This window comes from Nyctereutes procyonoides, unplaced genomic scaffold (genome assembly GCF_905146905.1).
Source record: "Nyctereutes procyonoides isolate TBG_1078 unplaced genomic scaffold, NYPRO_anot_genome, whole genome shotgun sequence".
NCBI classification, from domain to species: domain Eukaryota; kingdom Metazoa; phylum Chordata; class Mammalia; order Carnivora; family Canidae; genus Nyctereutes; species Nyctereutes procyonoides.
The window spans coordinates 13,367,140-13,384,561 of NW_026575160.1; the positions used below are offsets into that span (position 1 = coordinate 13,367,140).

General features: G+C 41.7%; 1 protein-coding gene across 4 annotated transcripts in view; it reads left to right on the plus strand.

Annotated features, from left to right (window-relative positions):
* Positions 1-17,422, plus strand: part of SNX10 (sorting nexin 10) — a 73,722-nt gene that overhangs the window by 37,807 nt on the left and 18,493 nt on the right. For all 4 annotated transcript variants that reach the window (XM_055314834.1, XM_055314835.1, XM_055314837.1 and 1 more), the window contains one exon: positions 5,383-5,429. In XM_055314834.1, the coding sequence (XP_055170809.1) occupies positions 5,406-5,429 (24 nt within the window). In that variant the 5' untranslated portion in view covers positions 5,383-5,405. The remainder of the gene's footprint in view (positions 1-5,382; positions 5,430-17,422) is intronic.

The window sequence follows — 17,422 nt, forward strand, 5'->3', positions numbered from 1 at the left end:
GTGGGCCCCCCAGTGCTCAGCAGGGTTCCTACCTTACCTCCCTTCAGTACCAAGGCTTTTGTCTGACTTTTTTTACAAAAAGCTCTGTCGGGAGGCAGAATTGTAACAGGAAAGGAAATGGGGACAGATGCCTTTTTCCTTAAGCACTGCTGTCCCAGAGCGGACTCTCTTCAACATTAAAGTGGTAGTGTGTTGGTGTTGTTTTGAAGACTCTAAGACTAGGGTGAAAATGCATCAGAAGAAGCCGTGTCCAGGTGAGATGGTGAGACGTGGCAATACATAATGGAACGGTGGTATCTTTTTTATACTTATTGCTTCCTCCACACACAGCTTGCAGGCCTGCCTCCAGCTCCAGCTCCTGGAAGCTGGCCACATCTCCAGAAGGGAGAAGAGGTTAAGTGTATTTTGTTTGAGGGTTGACTACTCCTAATATAATAAATAAATAAATAAATAAATAAATAAATAAATAAATAAATAAGGCAAGAAAGCTGTAGCAGTTGTTTCCTAATAAAAATACACTCCTGCCCCCATATAAAAGCTCTGCCCACTGTGAGGTTAGTTAAAAATCTTCCTGCACGTTCCTCTAGGAACACATGAGATTTCTCTAGGTTTTGGTGTGGGAAATCCGGAAAAATATATCCATTTGGTCTATGAAATTGTATATTGTTACAGTGAGTCAATAACTGTAGATCCTCAATAAAACCAGTTTTGTTCTGTTTAGGATATCCTTATGGCTTTGAAAATTCCAGTCTAGTTCATGATTAACAAGTTTGTTGGGTTCATCAGCCTTAGATACAGGATGGTAAAGGAAACCCAAAACTACGCTCCTGAAAGCTCACCCCACCCCCATTTTCATTTTAGAGAATGATGTAAGCCATACTTTCATTCCTTATTTCACCTTTGTAAAAGTGCGTAATCCCCCTCTCATTCACGTATATAGTCCACAGACTCTCAGTCAGGAGTATGCTTATCAGAGAGGAGATTGCCTTATAGGCATATAGACCAAGTTTAACATTGTGACATTTTTTTTTCCTATTGATCTAAGAGAGAGCTTTATTAAGGTATAGAATTGAAAACACACCACGTGATTGCTCCATAGGAAGGCTCTGCAAACTATTGCCAACTGTTTCTGTAGATAAAGTTTTGCTGGAACATAGCCATGTGCATTCAGTTACTTAGCATCTGTGTGCTTTCTCACTGCAAATTGTAGAATTGAAGAGTTTGCAACAGAGACTATTTGACCTGCAAACCCTCAAATATATACTATCTAGGCCCTTTACAGAAAAAAAATGCCAAGCCCTGCTCTACAGAACTCTTTGTTTCACAGACATATTGTATTTTATAGAAGAAATATTCCAAGATGGAAAACGAAGGCAGTTTTCTCCTGAAGTTTCCAGCTTGGCAAACCATACTCTCAAGGCAGTGATAGAGTTGTGAAGATACATGATGAGTCTCTCAGATGACTCTCCATGGCCTCCATGTTTCCCAGTAGGGGGACAACCCATGTATCTGCCATCTCCCTGTACTCAATTCTAACCTGAACAACAGGTTTGAGAAGTCATCCCTGTTGTTTGGAATGGTGGTGACATTTAATAATTCTTTTTTTTTTTTTTTAAGATTTTACTTCTTTATTAGAGGGGGAGGGGGGGCAATTGAGCATGAATTCAGGGTGGAGGAGCAGAGGGAGAGGGATAAACAGACTCTGTGTTCAGCGTGATGTCTGATACAGGGCTCAATGCCACGATCCTGAGATCATGACCTGAGCTAAAGTCAAGTTGGTTGCACAACCAACTGAGCCACCCAGGCACCCCGAGGTTTAATAATAATCCTTTCTAGGAAGGTAAGTAGGAAGGATAATGGGTCTCAGTAAGTGAGTATCCAGGTGTGTTGTGGTTCCCCATTGGTGGTGGGGAGACGATGTGCTCCAAAGACAGCCTTGTTGATGGTCACCTGGAAGTAGAATTCCATAATTGTTGGAATGAAAATATTCTGGGCAGGCAAGAGTTCTCTATGAACAGCATAATGACAGACACATGGGCTATTTTGGGGAATTTGGAAATCTAAACAAATCTAATACTACAACCCACCAGGAGGGCATTGGTTTTTCAGAGGACGGTTTCTGATTAGCATCTTTGGTTTGCTTAATTATAGACAACTGACCTATTATCTGAAACCATACTAATGTACAATCATTTAATTTCCTTCCCTCTATTAGGAAATGCCATGGCAAGGTCTAGTACCAGATAACATTTTCTGTTATAAAGGTAGCATCTCTTTGTAATTTGAATCTGCTGTTTATTTTATGTGAAATAAAAAGCTTCCATAATTTATGTTAGAGTCCCTGTTCCTGATAGAGTTCTGGTGTTTAATTTACTTTAAACAGTTGTTACTTCAAAAAGTATAAAATGAATTTGTGTTAACTAGAAAAATTCAAACATTGTGGAAGTCTGTAGAGTAAACAGCCTTTCTCCCTGTGGATTAAAATGTTAAAGGTTGGGACGCCTGGGTGGCTCAAGCGGTTGAGCGTCTGTCTTCAGCTCGGGATGTGATCCTGGGGTCCAGGATCGAGTCCTGCATCGGCTCCTGGTGGGAAGTGGGCTTCTCCCTCTGCCTGTGTGTCTGCCTCTCTCTCTCTCTTTCTTTCTCTTTCTGTGTCTCTGTGTCTCTAATGAATAAATAGAATATTTGAAAAAAAAGTTAAAGGTTGACTGTGTGGTTCTCAGTGATGTTTTGGAACTGGTTTAAATGTTCTGTTTCCTACTTCTGTGCTACTTGGTTTGTAACATCTTGGGGTGGCCAGCACCCTACTGAGATTGCTGAGTCTTTCCGCCTGGGTGGGAAAAGCTCCAACCCTTTAAGGAGGCTTAAGATCCAGACTTGGACCCATTGGCTCATATGACAGTCATGGATGTAGCCTCAGGCAATGGAAAGAACAGCATGGGGAAGGAGACTGACTTGCAGGGTTGAAAGTGGACTGGAGTTGTCTCACTAGCTTGGGCCGCCTGACCCGTCTGTTTTCTTACCCATAAAGTGAGGATGCTCACATCTCCCTTCCAGGATGGTTGCGAAGTTTAATTATTCAGGAAAACACAGATATGCTGTGTTGGAGAAATTGAAACGGTTGGGGAGACCGAATATACAAGTATTATGGTGTGAGTGAAGTTGAGGATGGCAGAAACCGTGTGAGGGGCCGAGAGCTGGGGCAGGAGAGGGGGAGCGATTTCTGAGCAGAATCTTGGGGAGGAGTGGGGGTTTGCAGGGGGACTTGGAAGGGGTGAAGGCAGCGGCTCAGCTGTGTGGAGCAGGGTAGCGTGGGTAGGGAATCATGACCAGTCCTGAGACGGATGCAGCCCTCGGTCTAAGGTTTATCCAATACAGGAATCCCTTCAAGAGCCCGTCTCTCAAGCTACTCCTCCCTCCAGCCTCTGCCCCTTTGCACATGCCAGTCCCTCTGCTTAGAATATATTTTTCTCTTTACATTCCTGGTTAAGTCACCCCAACCTTTGGGCTTCAGCTCAAGTGCCACATTCTCAGTAAAGCCTTCCCAGTCCCCCCACCCCCATATTGTCTCTCCATTCGTGCAACAGCTGTCCTTTCCTTTCCTGTTGCTTCTGCATTATAGTTCCGAGGTCCTCTTTAGGAGCTCCGGGTGTAGGCCATACTCCACTGCATGCCCATTCCCAGCCCAGCACGTGGCACGTACTAGGAGCGCCGTATTCGTTGCGTGCTGCACAAATGAACGAATTCTCATCGCTTCCACAGCTGTGACCCTGGCCTTGCTCTCCTATCTGATCCCTGCAGACCCTTTCTGTATTAGTTTCCAGTGGCTTCCAAAAGAAGTTACCACCAACTTGGTGGCTTAAAACAAGACAAATTTATTCTTTAATCGTCCTGGAGGCCAGATGCCTGAAATCAAGGTGTTGGCAGGACGGTGTTCCCTCTGGAGGCTAGAGGAAAAATCTAGGGGATTTTTCCTTGCCTCTGGTGACCAGGTGTCCTTGGCTTGTGTCTGCAACTCAACAATCTCTGCTTCCATCTTCACGTGGCCTTCTCCCCTGTGTGTAGATTTTTCTCCTCTTCTGTCTCTCATAAGGACATTTGCCAGTGCATTCAGGGCCCACACTGGTATTTCAGGATGATGAAATGTGAGAGTCTTACTTATGTCTGCAAAGACCCTTTTATCAAATAGGTTCTAGAGGTTAGGATGTGGACATATCTTTTTGGCAGCAACAATTCAACAAAACCCACCCTCCACTGTCCCTTTCCCTCAATTGAACTGGCCTGTCCACCATCTCTTGTCTATCCATCATGCTTTTCTCCATCCTTGTGGACACCGTTGCCACCTCTGTTTCCTTGGAAATCCCTCTTCCTTCTATGAATGCTGATATTCCTGCATTCTCTGTGGGTTCTCCTGTGCCCTCCAGGTGACAGGAGCTGTCTCCCCTTGGAAATCCGCCAGCCTCTCCCTACAGTCCACTCTTCCTGCAGGAGGTCCTTCCCCCCTGCCTGCCATGATCAGCAGCATCATGCAGGTCTGGAGGCTGAGGCTAGTGTTCTTACTTCTTCATATTCCCTACAGTGCCAAGGATGTTAGTAGAGACTCGGGAAATATTTATGGTTGGTAAAAAGTGTCCCAAAATAAAGACAAATAGTGACCATGCAGTCATAGCCACCTTTCAGTTGTAAGAATACATATGCATGGATATAGTCAGGGGATTTTAATTTTCTTTAACAGGGACCAGGCATCAATTCCAGTGGGCTTATGTAAGGGGTTTAACATGCAGTAGACAACCCCAGGGACATTCAGGGCCTGGAATCAACCTTCAGTTTGGTTGTACTGACTGGAATCAAGGTGCTGACCTTCATCCTTCTTGGCGCTGCATCATTTCTTGTCTGAACTCTGGAGTGGTTTAGCTATCACAGGAATGACTTATTTCTTGAAGGTCTAGTTGCTGGGAAAGGGATCAGAACTGTTCTCAGTGGTGGATCTCTCTGGGTATCTCCATTCTCTCCATCTCACTGCCAATCAGTGTCCCCTGCCGGCCCCTCATGGCCACTCTGCTTCCCCACCTCCAGCCTCTGACTCACCAGGGCTCCAAATCCAACCAGACTCTGCGTGGCCTTCCAGTGTGAGTGCTTGTCATCATCTAACTGCCCTGGACTTGCCATGTTGCAAACTCCCAATCCCTAGTGCAGACTGCTGTTCACCTTGGTCTGGGCAGCAGTGGACAGGAGGTCAGACAGAGCAGAGGTTCATTGTTCAGAGACTGTGGATATGCAGAGAGATGGTTCCTTAGAGCATTTGGGTGGGAGGCCATGAGAGGCATGTCTGCTCCAGTATGGAACTTCCAAATCACTGAGTATTGGTATCTTATTTTTCAGATTGATTGTGTCCTGTGTTGAAGATGTTTCCAGAACAACAGAAAGAGGTATGTCATCACAAATTTGAAAATAAATAATCCATGCATTTTGATTCACTGAAGGTTAGTTCTTCATTCATCAACCATCAGTCTGTGGTGGAGAGTCAAGATACTTCAGGGCATCCCAGAGGAGGGCTAACGAAAGAATAAAACACCTGCCCTCCTGCTCCCACTCCCCCCACTCCCCAGCATTGGCACATTCTTGGCTCTCATTCCTTGGTTCCAGGGACTGAGCTGGCTCTTAGCTCACTCCCACCCACTGCTTATAAAAGTATCTTGTTCCATGACTCAGATTTCTCCCAGGCTCTGACTCCCACCCTTTGCTTTGAACAGCCTTCCTCTGGCTTTCTTGGATTTCTACTTGGTTGCCTCATACGTGAATCTCCCCACCTTGAGTAACAACCCAGAGGAGCTGTCTGCCATTAGTTTCAGTTTTGCCTCACTTATTGCCTAGTAGATCTCTTGGCTTGGTTTCACACAATTCAGAGAACACTGTGCCTTCCCGAACCAAGCCTGATTGATCTCCCAGGCCTCTAATCCCAGCTTCCAGAGCTTCGTCTGACTAGAAGGCGGGTAGGACAGCCACCATACCAACCTTTTGCTGAGTGGCCCTCTCTTGAAAGTTGTTTTTTTGTTTTTTTGTTTTAGAGGGACAGAGAGAGGCGGAGGGAGGGGCAGAGGGAGAGAGAGACGGAGAATCTTAAGCAGGTTCCATGACTAGCACACAGTTCCGTGAGGGGCTCGATCTCACAACCCGGAGATCATCACCTGAACAGAAATCAAGAGTCAGACGCTTGACCAACTGAGCCACCCTGGCGCCCCTTGAAAGTACCCATTTGTCCTACACTGCCTACCATTGTACCACATACATTGTCACTAATGAAACTGAATAGTGGCAGAAGGGCTTTTTAGGGAATACACAAACACACACACAAACACGGCCAAGTGGCCCTTTGTCTTGTCCAAGTTTAAAGCACTATACAATCCAAAAAATGCATTTCAGATAATCCTTCTCGAAGCTTCTTTGCTAGATCTCACATCCTTTCTTTCAGCCCTGTCTTTGGGTTCAGACTGTCCTCATTAATCTAGCCCATTTCGACCCTTTAATTCCAGATTGGGCTCCCCCATTTTCTTTTTTAATTTTTCTTCTTCTTATCTATTTTTTGGCTCCCCCATTTTCAAAGACTGTTTTGGTTTGTTTTTTAACTTTCTGAGTATAGCATGTATACCGTAAAACGCATCAAATGCCCTAATCTTATATGTACAGCTCAGCAGATTATCTCTTATGTGTACACCTGCGTAACCACACTCAGGTCGAGGTGTGGATGTTTCCAGCATCCCAGAAGGTACTGTGTGTCCCTTTCTAGTCAGTCCCTCTATTTTCTCTACAGAGGAAACCCCATACAGGACCAAGACTCTTCTCCTGTCTCTCTATTAAATAATACTGGGATCAGGCTGTTTGTTTCAGGAAATACCTTCTCTGTGTAGTTGTCCAAACTGCAAGTCCCCACCTGACTTCTCTCACTTCACACACCAATTACAATATCAGGGTTTCCCCAAACCATCCTCAGTTTTGATAATTCACAAGAAAGATTCACAGAACTCCCTGAGACAGCTGTTATACTCATAGTTGTGGTTATTGCAGGGAAGACACAAATTAGAAATAATCAAAAGAAGGGATGCAGAGGCACCTGGGTGGCTCAGTGATTGAGTGCCTGCCTTCGGCTCAAGGCGTGATCCCAGGGTCCTGGGATTGAGTCCCGCATCAGGTCCCTGTGGGGAGCCTGCTTCTCCCTCTGCCTAAGTCTCTGCCTCTCTCTCTCTGTGTCTCTCATGAATAAGTAAATAAAATCTTAAAAAAAAAAAACAAAACAAAAAGGAAGGGATGCAGAGGACAGAGTTGGGGAGAGGTCTAAATGTGGAGCTCTCACTTGTCTTCTCCTTATGGAGTTGCTGGAATTATGCTGCCCCTATTGATGTGTGACGATATGCACAGGGGAGCTCAGCAGGGCCTTTGGTGGCCAGTTTTTACTGGGGCTCGGTCATACACTGTGGCTGACTTTTTAGTCCTCAGTCCTCCTCGGGTCATGCTAATACCTCCTGGGGTCATGCTAATATTATTAGTCTCTGGTTCCTCCAAAGGTTGCAGTTGGTACAATGTGGTCCTAAACCCCCATCATATTCACATTGTTGGACTGTCTAGTGGCCAGAGCCCGGGCTAGCAGGTACTCTTGTTATGCAGGACATTCTAGGGGCCTAGAGATCACCTCCTAGTAGCTGAGGGCAGATACCAGACCCCCCCTGGGTGAGATGAATTCTTCACTATACATAGGCATTAGTCTGACCGCTGGGCAGGCAGTGCCAAGGGAGTGGGAGTGTGCGCTCGCTGGCACATCTCTAAAGTCACGTTTTATTTATTTTTTAAAAAGATTTTATTTATTTATTTACAAGAGGCAGAGAGAGAGAGAGAGAGAGAGAGAGAGAGAGGCAGAGACATAGGCAGAGGGAGAAGCAGGCTCCGTGCAAGAAGCCTGATGCAGGGACTCGATCCTGGGATTCCGGGATCACGACCTGAGCCAAAGGCAGATGTTCAATCACTGAGCCCCCAGGAATCCCACAAAGGCACATTTTAAAAGTTCTCTAAGGGGGAAAAAACTGACAATGAAAGCAACAAAGACTTTCTTTTTAATTAGAAGAAGATTTATTTTAAATTAAAAAAATTTTTAACTTTCTAAATTTTTTGCTTAATTATTTAATCACTTGATTTTTATTATAAACTCACTTTGATTGATAAAAGCCACACAGATTTTAACCAACTACATAAAGTATTTTATTGATCTTGCAAAAGTCCTTTAAAGATTTTATTTATTGATTTGAGGAGTGGGGAGGGGCAGAGGAAAAGGGAGAGAGAATGTTAAGCAGACTGTGCTTAGTGTGGAACCTGACCTGGGGTTCGATTTCATGACCCTGAGATCATGACCTGAGCCGAAATCAAGAGTCAGATGCTTAACTGACTGAGCCACCAAGCACCCCCCAAAGTCTTGTAGTATAAATAATTATATAATAATATAACATTAAGAAATTTTAAACTAGAAAGTCCTTCAACTGAAGAGGAAAAAAATACAGTAAGAAGAAAGAGGTTTAATATTTGGAAGTTTAGTCTCTGTCAGCAAGGACCTAAGCATAGTCAGGCTAGGTTCTGGATGTATTGTAATTTAGTGCTTTTCATCGCATATCAGTCCATTGTCTACCCATGGCTGGAATGATCTCCTGGTTTCTAACGCATTGCTCTTAGAGCAAAGTCAATACTCCTAAATGTGGTTTCTAAAGCCCTGTATGATCGGTCCCTGCTTCTTTCCCCGGGCCCATTTTCTGCCTCTCTCTCTACCCGGATGCACTTCTCACTTCTTATTTTGGAGCTTATTTTGCAGAGTTGAATGTTCTGTGCACTCTGGGCCCCTGAGCTTTCACAGATGTTTTCCCCAATGCTTGGAATAATCTCTCTTCCTCTAGACTTCACTCCATGTTGACTGGCTAACTCCTCCTTATCCTCAGGCTTCCACTTAGAAGTCAAGAAGAGGCTTTTCTAAAGCCTCAATTACAAAATGTATTTTCATCTCACCACCTACCCTGTAGTCAATGTAGTTAGAAGTGGAGGAGATTTTGGTTGAGCCTTTAAATCTCCTGGTGCCTGGTTGTTGTTTAGTGGAAATAATTCAGGTCCCACCTGACTGCATATGTAAAGGCTGAATGCAATATCACTGATTGTTCTAGTATCTAGACTCAGGAGGCAATGTGTGTAAAGCACTTTCCACTCGGTGCCCATAGCAGACTTTACTAATTAATCTTGACATTGGCACATGGATTGAGACCTATTTACCATCCTTGTTTAAAACTGAGACAGCCATGAGTGATATGTTGGTTCTACCTAACTGGTAGCTCTAGCCTAGAAGTTTGGTAAATTTTTTTATAGATGGTGGGGGGTGGATAACCAAATGTAGTCTCTCTCGTTAAAATAGCTTTATTATTGTAATAAATCTATAGAGAGAGGAGAACAGGGAGCGAGAGTCTCCCTTGTTAGTTAAACATGTTCCATTTGCACATTGGTTTGGATTCCCAGGAGAGCAGTATCCAAGCTGATGGATCTTTCCCATAAAAAGGCCTTGGCATTGGGCCATTGTAAAATTAAAATGAATTCAGATTCATTCATGCGTGCAACTTTAATTTACAATTAAAATATTATGGTTACATATTTTAATAAGAATAATTAGATGGGCCCAACTGAATCAACTCTTCTGTTTAATGAGATAGAACCCAGAATCCTAATGAAAAGGCAGGTGACTGTGTCAGAAAACATGTTTCAGACTGTCTTTCCATGGAATCAGGCATTTTCATTCTTTTTATATTCCAGTGTCCAGAGCAAGCAGTTGAGTTTTTCTGCATTATTAAAGACCCTCGCTTCCTGCCATGTTGAGCTCCTCTTGTGTGATATGTCGATAAACAGTTCCTTCCTGCTGGATGATGTTTTATCAGGTCCCACATTCTGGTCCCTCCAAGGCACTGGGTTTGTCCCTCTGCCCCTGGTGTGAATGGGATGGTTCTGCCTATGTGATATGACCAGAAGGGTGGGCTGAAACCCCTTCTGTGTGTGTGGGTGTCGGGGTGGATGTATATATCCCCTGCTGCCCTGGATCACCATGGCCAGATTCTCCCTTGAGAAATTTATATCTTTAGGGCAAGGGTTTTTCTTCAAAATGTACATACTTCATACTGGACAGCAACTATCGATCATTGGCACCTTAGTGGCAATAAATCCTGCAGCTTTATGGCAGCAGATATCCTGAATGGAGCAGACCCAGGTGGACCCAGGAGAATTCCAGGTGCCACGAGGACCCTGCCAACGAGGGAGGAGACAGGGCCATGCAGGGAGGGATATGAGGGATGTGCTGCTATTTTGTTTGTGTTGCCTTAAAACGTAACATTTACGTATTTGGGATATGTTTACACTGACTGATGGTACCCTTTTGGGCTTCCTCTAGGAAAGCATGCTTTTGTTACTGGGAAGCTGGAAACTGACTGGGCTGGAACCAATGACTATCATTAAAGAATATCCCATAAGCAAGCCTTCCCCCTAGGTCCTGTGATCCTGGGGACCTTGAAGGGAAGTGACAAGACAGAAATCTCTCCTACTCCCCCAAATGAATTTTTTGGTCATTTCTTCCTCCTTCCTTCCTTGCTGTTGTGATGTGATATTATAATAGGGGAAACTAGATGTAGGATATATGGAGATATTTCTTTATACCTAAAACTGTTCTAAAATTAACACTTTTAAAACAAATTACACTGAGGGGCACCTGGGTGGCTCAGTGGTGGAGTGTCTGCCTTCGGCTCAGGTTGTGACCCCGGGGTCCGGGGATCGAGTCCTGCATCAGGCTCCCTGTGGAGACCCAAGCCAAAGGCAGACGCTCTACCACTAAGCCACCCATGTTCCCCAATGAATAAAATCTTTAAAAGAAATAAAATTACACTGAATTATATATGCTCACATATAGAGGTTTCTAAAAGATTGTGCAGTAAATAAAGCAAGGTATAAAACAATATTTATATTATACTCCCATTTGTGTTAAAAAGTATAAATATGATATATAACATGTGCCAATGACATTTAATATATGTAATAATGTATATATAATATAAAAATATATATTACATAATATATAACAAAAAATACATAAAAGTCCTTGTTTAGTTGGACAAAAAACTGGGAGTCTAGTAAGGAGGGGGGCTTCATTTTCATGGTGTACTCATCTGCTTTTGAAGTTTTATATATATATATCCTTCTTTAATTACATACATGTTTTATCCTTACAGTAATGAAAAAATCCTATTTTTAAAGATGGATAAGTGTTAGACTATCATTATGATAATGTCATCGATAAATGTTGAACAATGGTTAACATTTCAGATCGATTTCTGACTTGCTTTCACCTTCGAGTGCCACATTTATTCCTTTTCATCAAGCACTTTGCTTGGGATGACCCCCTCGCCCCTCTTCCCGCTCTTCTTTCCTTTTACTTTCTCTGGTTTTAACTTTTCATTATGAAATTTTAAACATACACAAAGCAGAAAGAATAATATAATGAACCCTTATGTACCTAAGCATTCAACAATTAACACATTATTAATTAATGACCAAACTATGCCCCCACCCCTGTTTCCTCCTATCAGACAGTGAATTATTTTGAAACAAATTCTAGACATTGTGTATTTTCATCTGTAAATATTTCCATATACATGTCTAACAAATGACCCTTCTTAGGAGCCAACCATACTATCACACCTTAAATAATTAACATTAATTCTTTCATACCATCAAATATTCAGTCAGTGTTCAAGTTTTTCTGATTCTGTTGGTGGGGTGGAAAATATATACTGGTTGTTCTAATCATGATCCAAATAGGGACCACACATGGCATTTGGTTCATGTATTTACTAAAGTCTGTCATTCTGCATTTTTTTCCCTTTTGCAACTTATTTGTTGAAGAAACTGCATCTTTTGTTTATAGAGGTTTTCACAAACTGAGTTTTGCCTATTGTGTCCTTGTGGTATGGTTTAACACAGGTTGGCAATTACTTCTTATTGCAAAAGATGAGTTTTTTCCACTGCACTTTTCTTAATGTGTTATGAGATATAAAGATAACTCCTTAATTTGGGACACTGCTTGTGTAAAGAAGCTTGCAACATCAGGAATCCTTCATGACTGTAAGGATAAATCATGTATGTAATTAAAGAAGGGTATATATAAAACTTCAAAAGCAGATGAGTACACCATGAAAATGAAGCCCCCTCCTTACTAGACTCCCAGTTTTTTGTCCAACTAAACAAGGACTTTTATGTATTTTTTGTTATATATTATGTAATATATATTTTTATATTATATATACATTATTACATATATTAAATGTCATTGGCACATGTTATATATCATTTATACTTTTTAACACAAATGGGAGTATAATATAAATATTGTTTTATACCTTGCTTTATTTACTGCACAATCTTTTAGAAACCTCTATATGTGAGCATATATAATTCAGTGTAATTTTATTTCTTTTAAAGATTTTATTCATTGGGGTACCTGGGTGGCTTAGTGGTAGAGCGTCTGCCTTTGGCTTGGGTCTCCGTTGTATGTCCTATAGAAGGCAGGTCTAAGTGAATCTCATCCAAGTTATTTCTCCTGAAGTAATAAAAGCTTCCTTAAAAAATCATCATTCAAAACTGCCAGAGCATGGCATTTAAACACCCCAAGTTATAAAGTGGCAAGTAGCATCCCTTGTACTGTATCTTTTAGGTGATTTGTCATAACTATTATTAGGAAATACGAAGCTTACTTGATACATTCCTTCTGCCTTTCAAGCTTGTTATTTGTAAAGAATGCAGTGTGTAAAATGGGCTAAATTTTAGTTTTAAGACTTGTTATGTGGGAGTCCTGAACAGAACCCTGGTGAATAAGATATTGGTTAAATTCTGCAATTTAGAACAGTGCCTAGCACAGAGTCAGTGCTCTTTAATTGAATGAATGAATGAGTCCTCAGTTTAAATGCATAACCATGTGAAACATACTTTAGAATAGGGGAAAAAGAAATTTCCTGAGAAAGCAAACACAAAATGAAATGAGTTTTTCGTTTTTGTGAAAGGAAATTTTCATTAAACCTCTGAACAATGAATACTTAGTAATACCTAGAGGTCTTGATTTATTAGCATTTGTCCCCCCTACTCATCTTTTTGTAATCTGAGTAAATACTCTTACAGTTAGCACATAGTTATGTTTACTGCGCTATAAATATAAAGCAGCGCTACGGTGAAAATTTAAAAAAGACACACCTATCAAAATGGCTAACATAAACTGTAGCAATACCACCACCAGGAACAGGTGGTGGTGCAATGATACTGCACTGTGTGGCCACCCACATTTCCCTGATAGCTAATGACCTAGCACCCCTTTTCCCGTGCTTGCTTGCCCTCTGTGTGTCCTCCTTGGTGAAATAGCTCTTTGGGTGTTTTGCCTATTTTCTAATGGAATCCTTTCTTCAGATGTTGAGTTTTGGGAATTCTTTACGGGTTCTGGGTACAAGCCCTTTGAAGGATGTGTGATTCATAAGTATTTTCTTCCATCTGTCATTTGTCTTTTCAACTTCTTTGCAAGATCTTTTGCAGGGGAAATATTTTAGTTTTGGTGAGGTCCCATACATCACCATTTCCTTACATGGGTTATCCTTTTGGATCAAGTCTTAGAACTCTTTGTCTAGTCCTAGGTCCCAAAGATTTTTTTCCTAATCATTTTATGTTTACATTTAAATCTGTGATCCATTTTGAGTTAACTTTTGTAAAAGGTATGAGGGTCAGGTCGAAGTTCATCTTGGGCCTGTAGATGTTAAATTGGTGCAGAACCACTTGTTGAAAGGTTATCTGTCTTTCATTGAATTGTTTTTATATGTTTGTCAGTAATCAGTTAGGCATATTTGTATGGGTCTATTTCTGGGTTTTCTGTTCTATTTCATTGATCTGTGTACCTCTTCCAGTACCATATGGTCTTGATTACTGTAGCTATCTAGTAAGCCTTGATGTCAGGAAGAGGTATTCTTTTCACTTAGTTCTTTTTCAGAATTATTTTGGTTATTCTAGGGTCTGTCCCTTTCCATGAAAATTTTAGAATAAGTTCATCTATGTCTTCAGAACATCTTACTGGGATCTATACAAGAATTGCATTAAACCTATAGATCAGTTTGCAGAGAATTGATCTCCTTACTGTGTTGAGTCTTTCAGCTCTTGAACACAGTATAGACATATACTTACATGGATATATACAAAGAAGTATAAACCTCTTTGTTTTGATTGCTTTCAACTGCATCGTGTAATTTTCAGCATATAGCATTTGTACCTCTTTTGTTTTTGAATCATCTTTGTAATCAATTGGTTGGTTAATTCTCAAACATTTCATGAGGACTTATGTGCTAATGCTGTGCTTGGGGCTAGAAATATAAAGGTGGAATAGAAAGCTTTGGAAACATGCATGTTTTTTGAACTGATATTTTAGCTGATAACAAAGATGATAATTTTTCCCTCCTCCACAATAATACGATTACAGTGAAAATGGAGGTTATCTGAGATTTATCATTGCTAAAAGAACCGCTAGATAGAACATGTTTGAGAGCACAGGCTTTGGAGCAAGGTTTGAGTTTGAAACCTAGCTCAGCTTATTGGCCATTTGGCTTTGGGCCAGTTGCTTAAGCTTTAGAAGCTTTACTTTCCTTATATGTATAATGGGATGTTAATATTATTGACCTGTTAGGATTGTTGTAAAGATGAAAGAGAAACATATATAAAACACTTCTCACAGTACCCTATGCAGTACGGTTATTTTTATTGTTAATTTCATCTCCTGTCCAGGCTAAGGAAAAGAAAAAAGACCAGGTAGACAGATAAATGGACAAAAGGTTGAACCTGGGATGTTGGGGGCTATGGGGGACAGGGTATATTGAAATCAAAGAGTGATTATTATAAGAGAACACAGGAATTAGATTTTTCAGAGTCTAGCAGTCTTTCTTTCTTCAGAAGCCTTTTCCCACATGGAGAACAGTAGGGATCAGTTAGTTTAAATTTTTAATTCTACTCTGCCTGGCTTCTTCCTTCATACTAGATATAGTCATTAGGCCCAAGAAGTCATTAAAGTGTTTAATAAGGTTATTAAATTGACTAACTGCTGCTGCTGAAGCAATTTTCATAGGAAATCCATATGATTCTAGGTATGGAACTCGGAGCTGTCCTCTGTGGCTGACAGGCTGTCAACATTCCTTTGAAGGATGGTGGGCAGCATCGTGAGGGATGCGTCTAATTAAGAGATTATAGGTGAACCTTGGCTTCCTGGGTGTGCTATTCATAGCTGGAAGCATGGTGAAACTTCACTAATTCCTACTAATTGCAAGGTGGGGGAGGGGAGGCCCATCTGAATCATAGAATATTTTAAAATAAATGTACTTTTATTACTTTCAAGTACATATTTTAACTCCAACTAGGCAAACAAATTGTTGTCTGGTACAGGTCTTAGGGGACTCAAGTTATTGAAGCTATCAGAATGATTTTCAATTATTTCTATGTAAATAGGTGCTTCTGGAGTTCTTTAGGGTGCTCAAAAACAGTTTGTTCTCATAGATCTTAAACATTGCTCCTGTAGCCATATGCTGTTAATTGGCACACCCTTAGAGGAAGGGGTTTGTTAAATTAAGATAAACTTTAGACCAGCTGCTAAATAACTTATCATTAATTCACGGACTCCAAGAACCCAAGTGGATGAGGATTTTATTTCAATTGAAGTTTGATCTCATTTTTTTCCCTAAAGGCAGTTCATTCATTCCTGCAGGCATTCATTTATTTATTAAGTGATATTAATGGAGTACATTGGCTGTGCACTCATGTCCTACATGAGAGCCTGCACTCCCCTGAAGGAGCTTAGCATCCGGTAGAGGAGACCTTCGGGCATGGGCAGCCCAGTAAGCTGTGGTGAGCAGGGACAGGGCCCAGAGGCATTAGCGGCTTAGAGAAGTATCAGCTTAATCAGACTAGGTGAATCAAAGGATTTCCAGACACTGAATTGCATTTTGAAAAATGAATTTGCGTTAGCAGAAAATGAAGGCAAGAGACAGATGATGGCAAAAAAGAAAGAGGAAAGGGGGGAGGTAGGGACAGCAGTCCAGGAAGTGGAAATAGTATATGCAAAGGTATGGAGGTGCAAACTGGCATGTCCTGTAGGGGGACCTTTGTTAAGCTTTTGGAAATGAGTAGAGTAAAAATCATGAAAGACTCTGTTGGGCTAGCTAGGGAGCCTGAACTTGATCTTGAAGATTTTGGGGCAGGTTTTGAAGGAGCATGTTTTAAGCAGGACAATGTGTGTTTTGGGGCCATTTTTCTCTTAGTGTGGGGGATGAATTGGGTACAGGCCCAGAGATCAATTAGCCACCTATGCACTGATGTTGGGCAAGTGGTTCTTGAACCAAAGCAGTAGCAGGGGGAATAGAGTTGTAGGTGGTTCAGAGGAGGGTGAATCTTGAGAACTTGGGGGATGCCCAGGTAGCTCAGCAGTTTAGTGCCTGCCTTCGGCCCAGTGCGTGACCCTGGAGTCCCAGGATCGAGTCCCACATCTGGCTCCCTGCATGGAGCCTGCTTCTCTCTCTGCCTGTGTCTCTGCCTCTCTCTCTCTCTCTCTCTCTCTGTGTGTCTCTCTTGAATAAATAAATAAAAACTTAAAAAAAAAAGAATCTTGAGAACTTGGTCAGTGTGGATTTGGGAGGTGAGTCAAAGAGAGAGGTCTAGGGTAACTGGGTTTCTGGTGGGTTGGCTGGAAATGAGATGGAGAGCAAGAGGGTGTGGCAAGAGTGTGGCCTCTGTGCTCATGGGACCACTAGGCAAGAAGCTGGATATGTATGTGGAGAGATGCCTGGGCTGGGATGGAGATGGAATCATCAGCTCATGCTGGGTGCTTGAAACCATATGTTTGGATGAGATCATCCTGGAAGTGCAGCAGGGTGTGAGGAACAGCAGCTGGGGATGACACTCAGGGGGCCACAGCAGTGTTTAAGAGAGTGAGAAGGGAAAAGCTCACCATCCGCAAAAGAATAGTGATATTTAGCACTCCAAGTTAAAGATTTTCAAGATCGAAAAAATATTTAGAATCTTAGCACCATAGCTAATTTTGTGCATTTATTTTTTTTTAATTTACTTATTCAGGAGAGACACAGAGAGGGAGGCAGAGACATAGGCAGAGGGAGATCCCAGGATCTGGGATCATGACCTAAAAGCCAAACGCAATTGCTAAACCACTGAGTCACCCAGGCATCCCCAAACTTGTGCATTTAAAATGCATTGCTGTTCTTTTTTTTTTTTTAAGATTTTATTATTTTTTATTATTCATGATAGACACACACACACACAGAGAGAGAGAGAG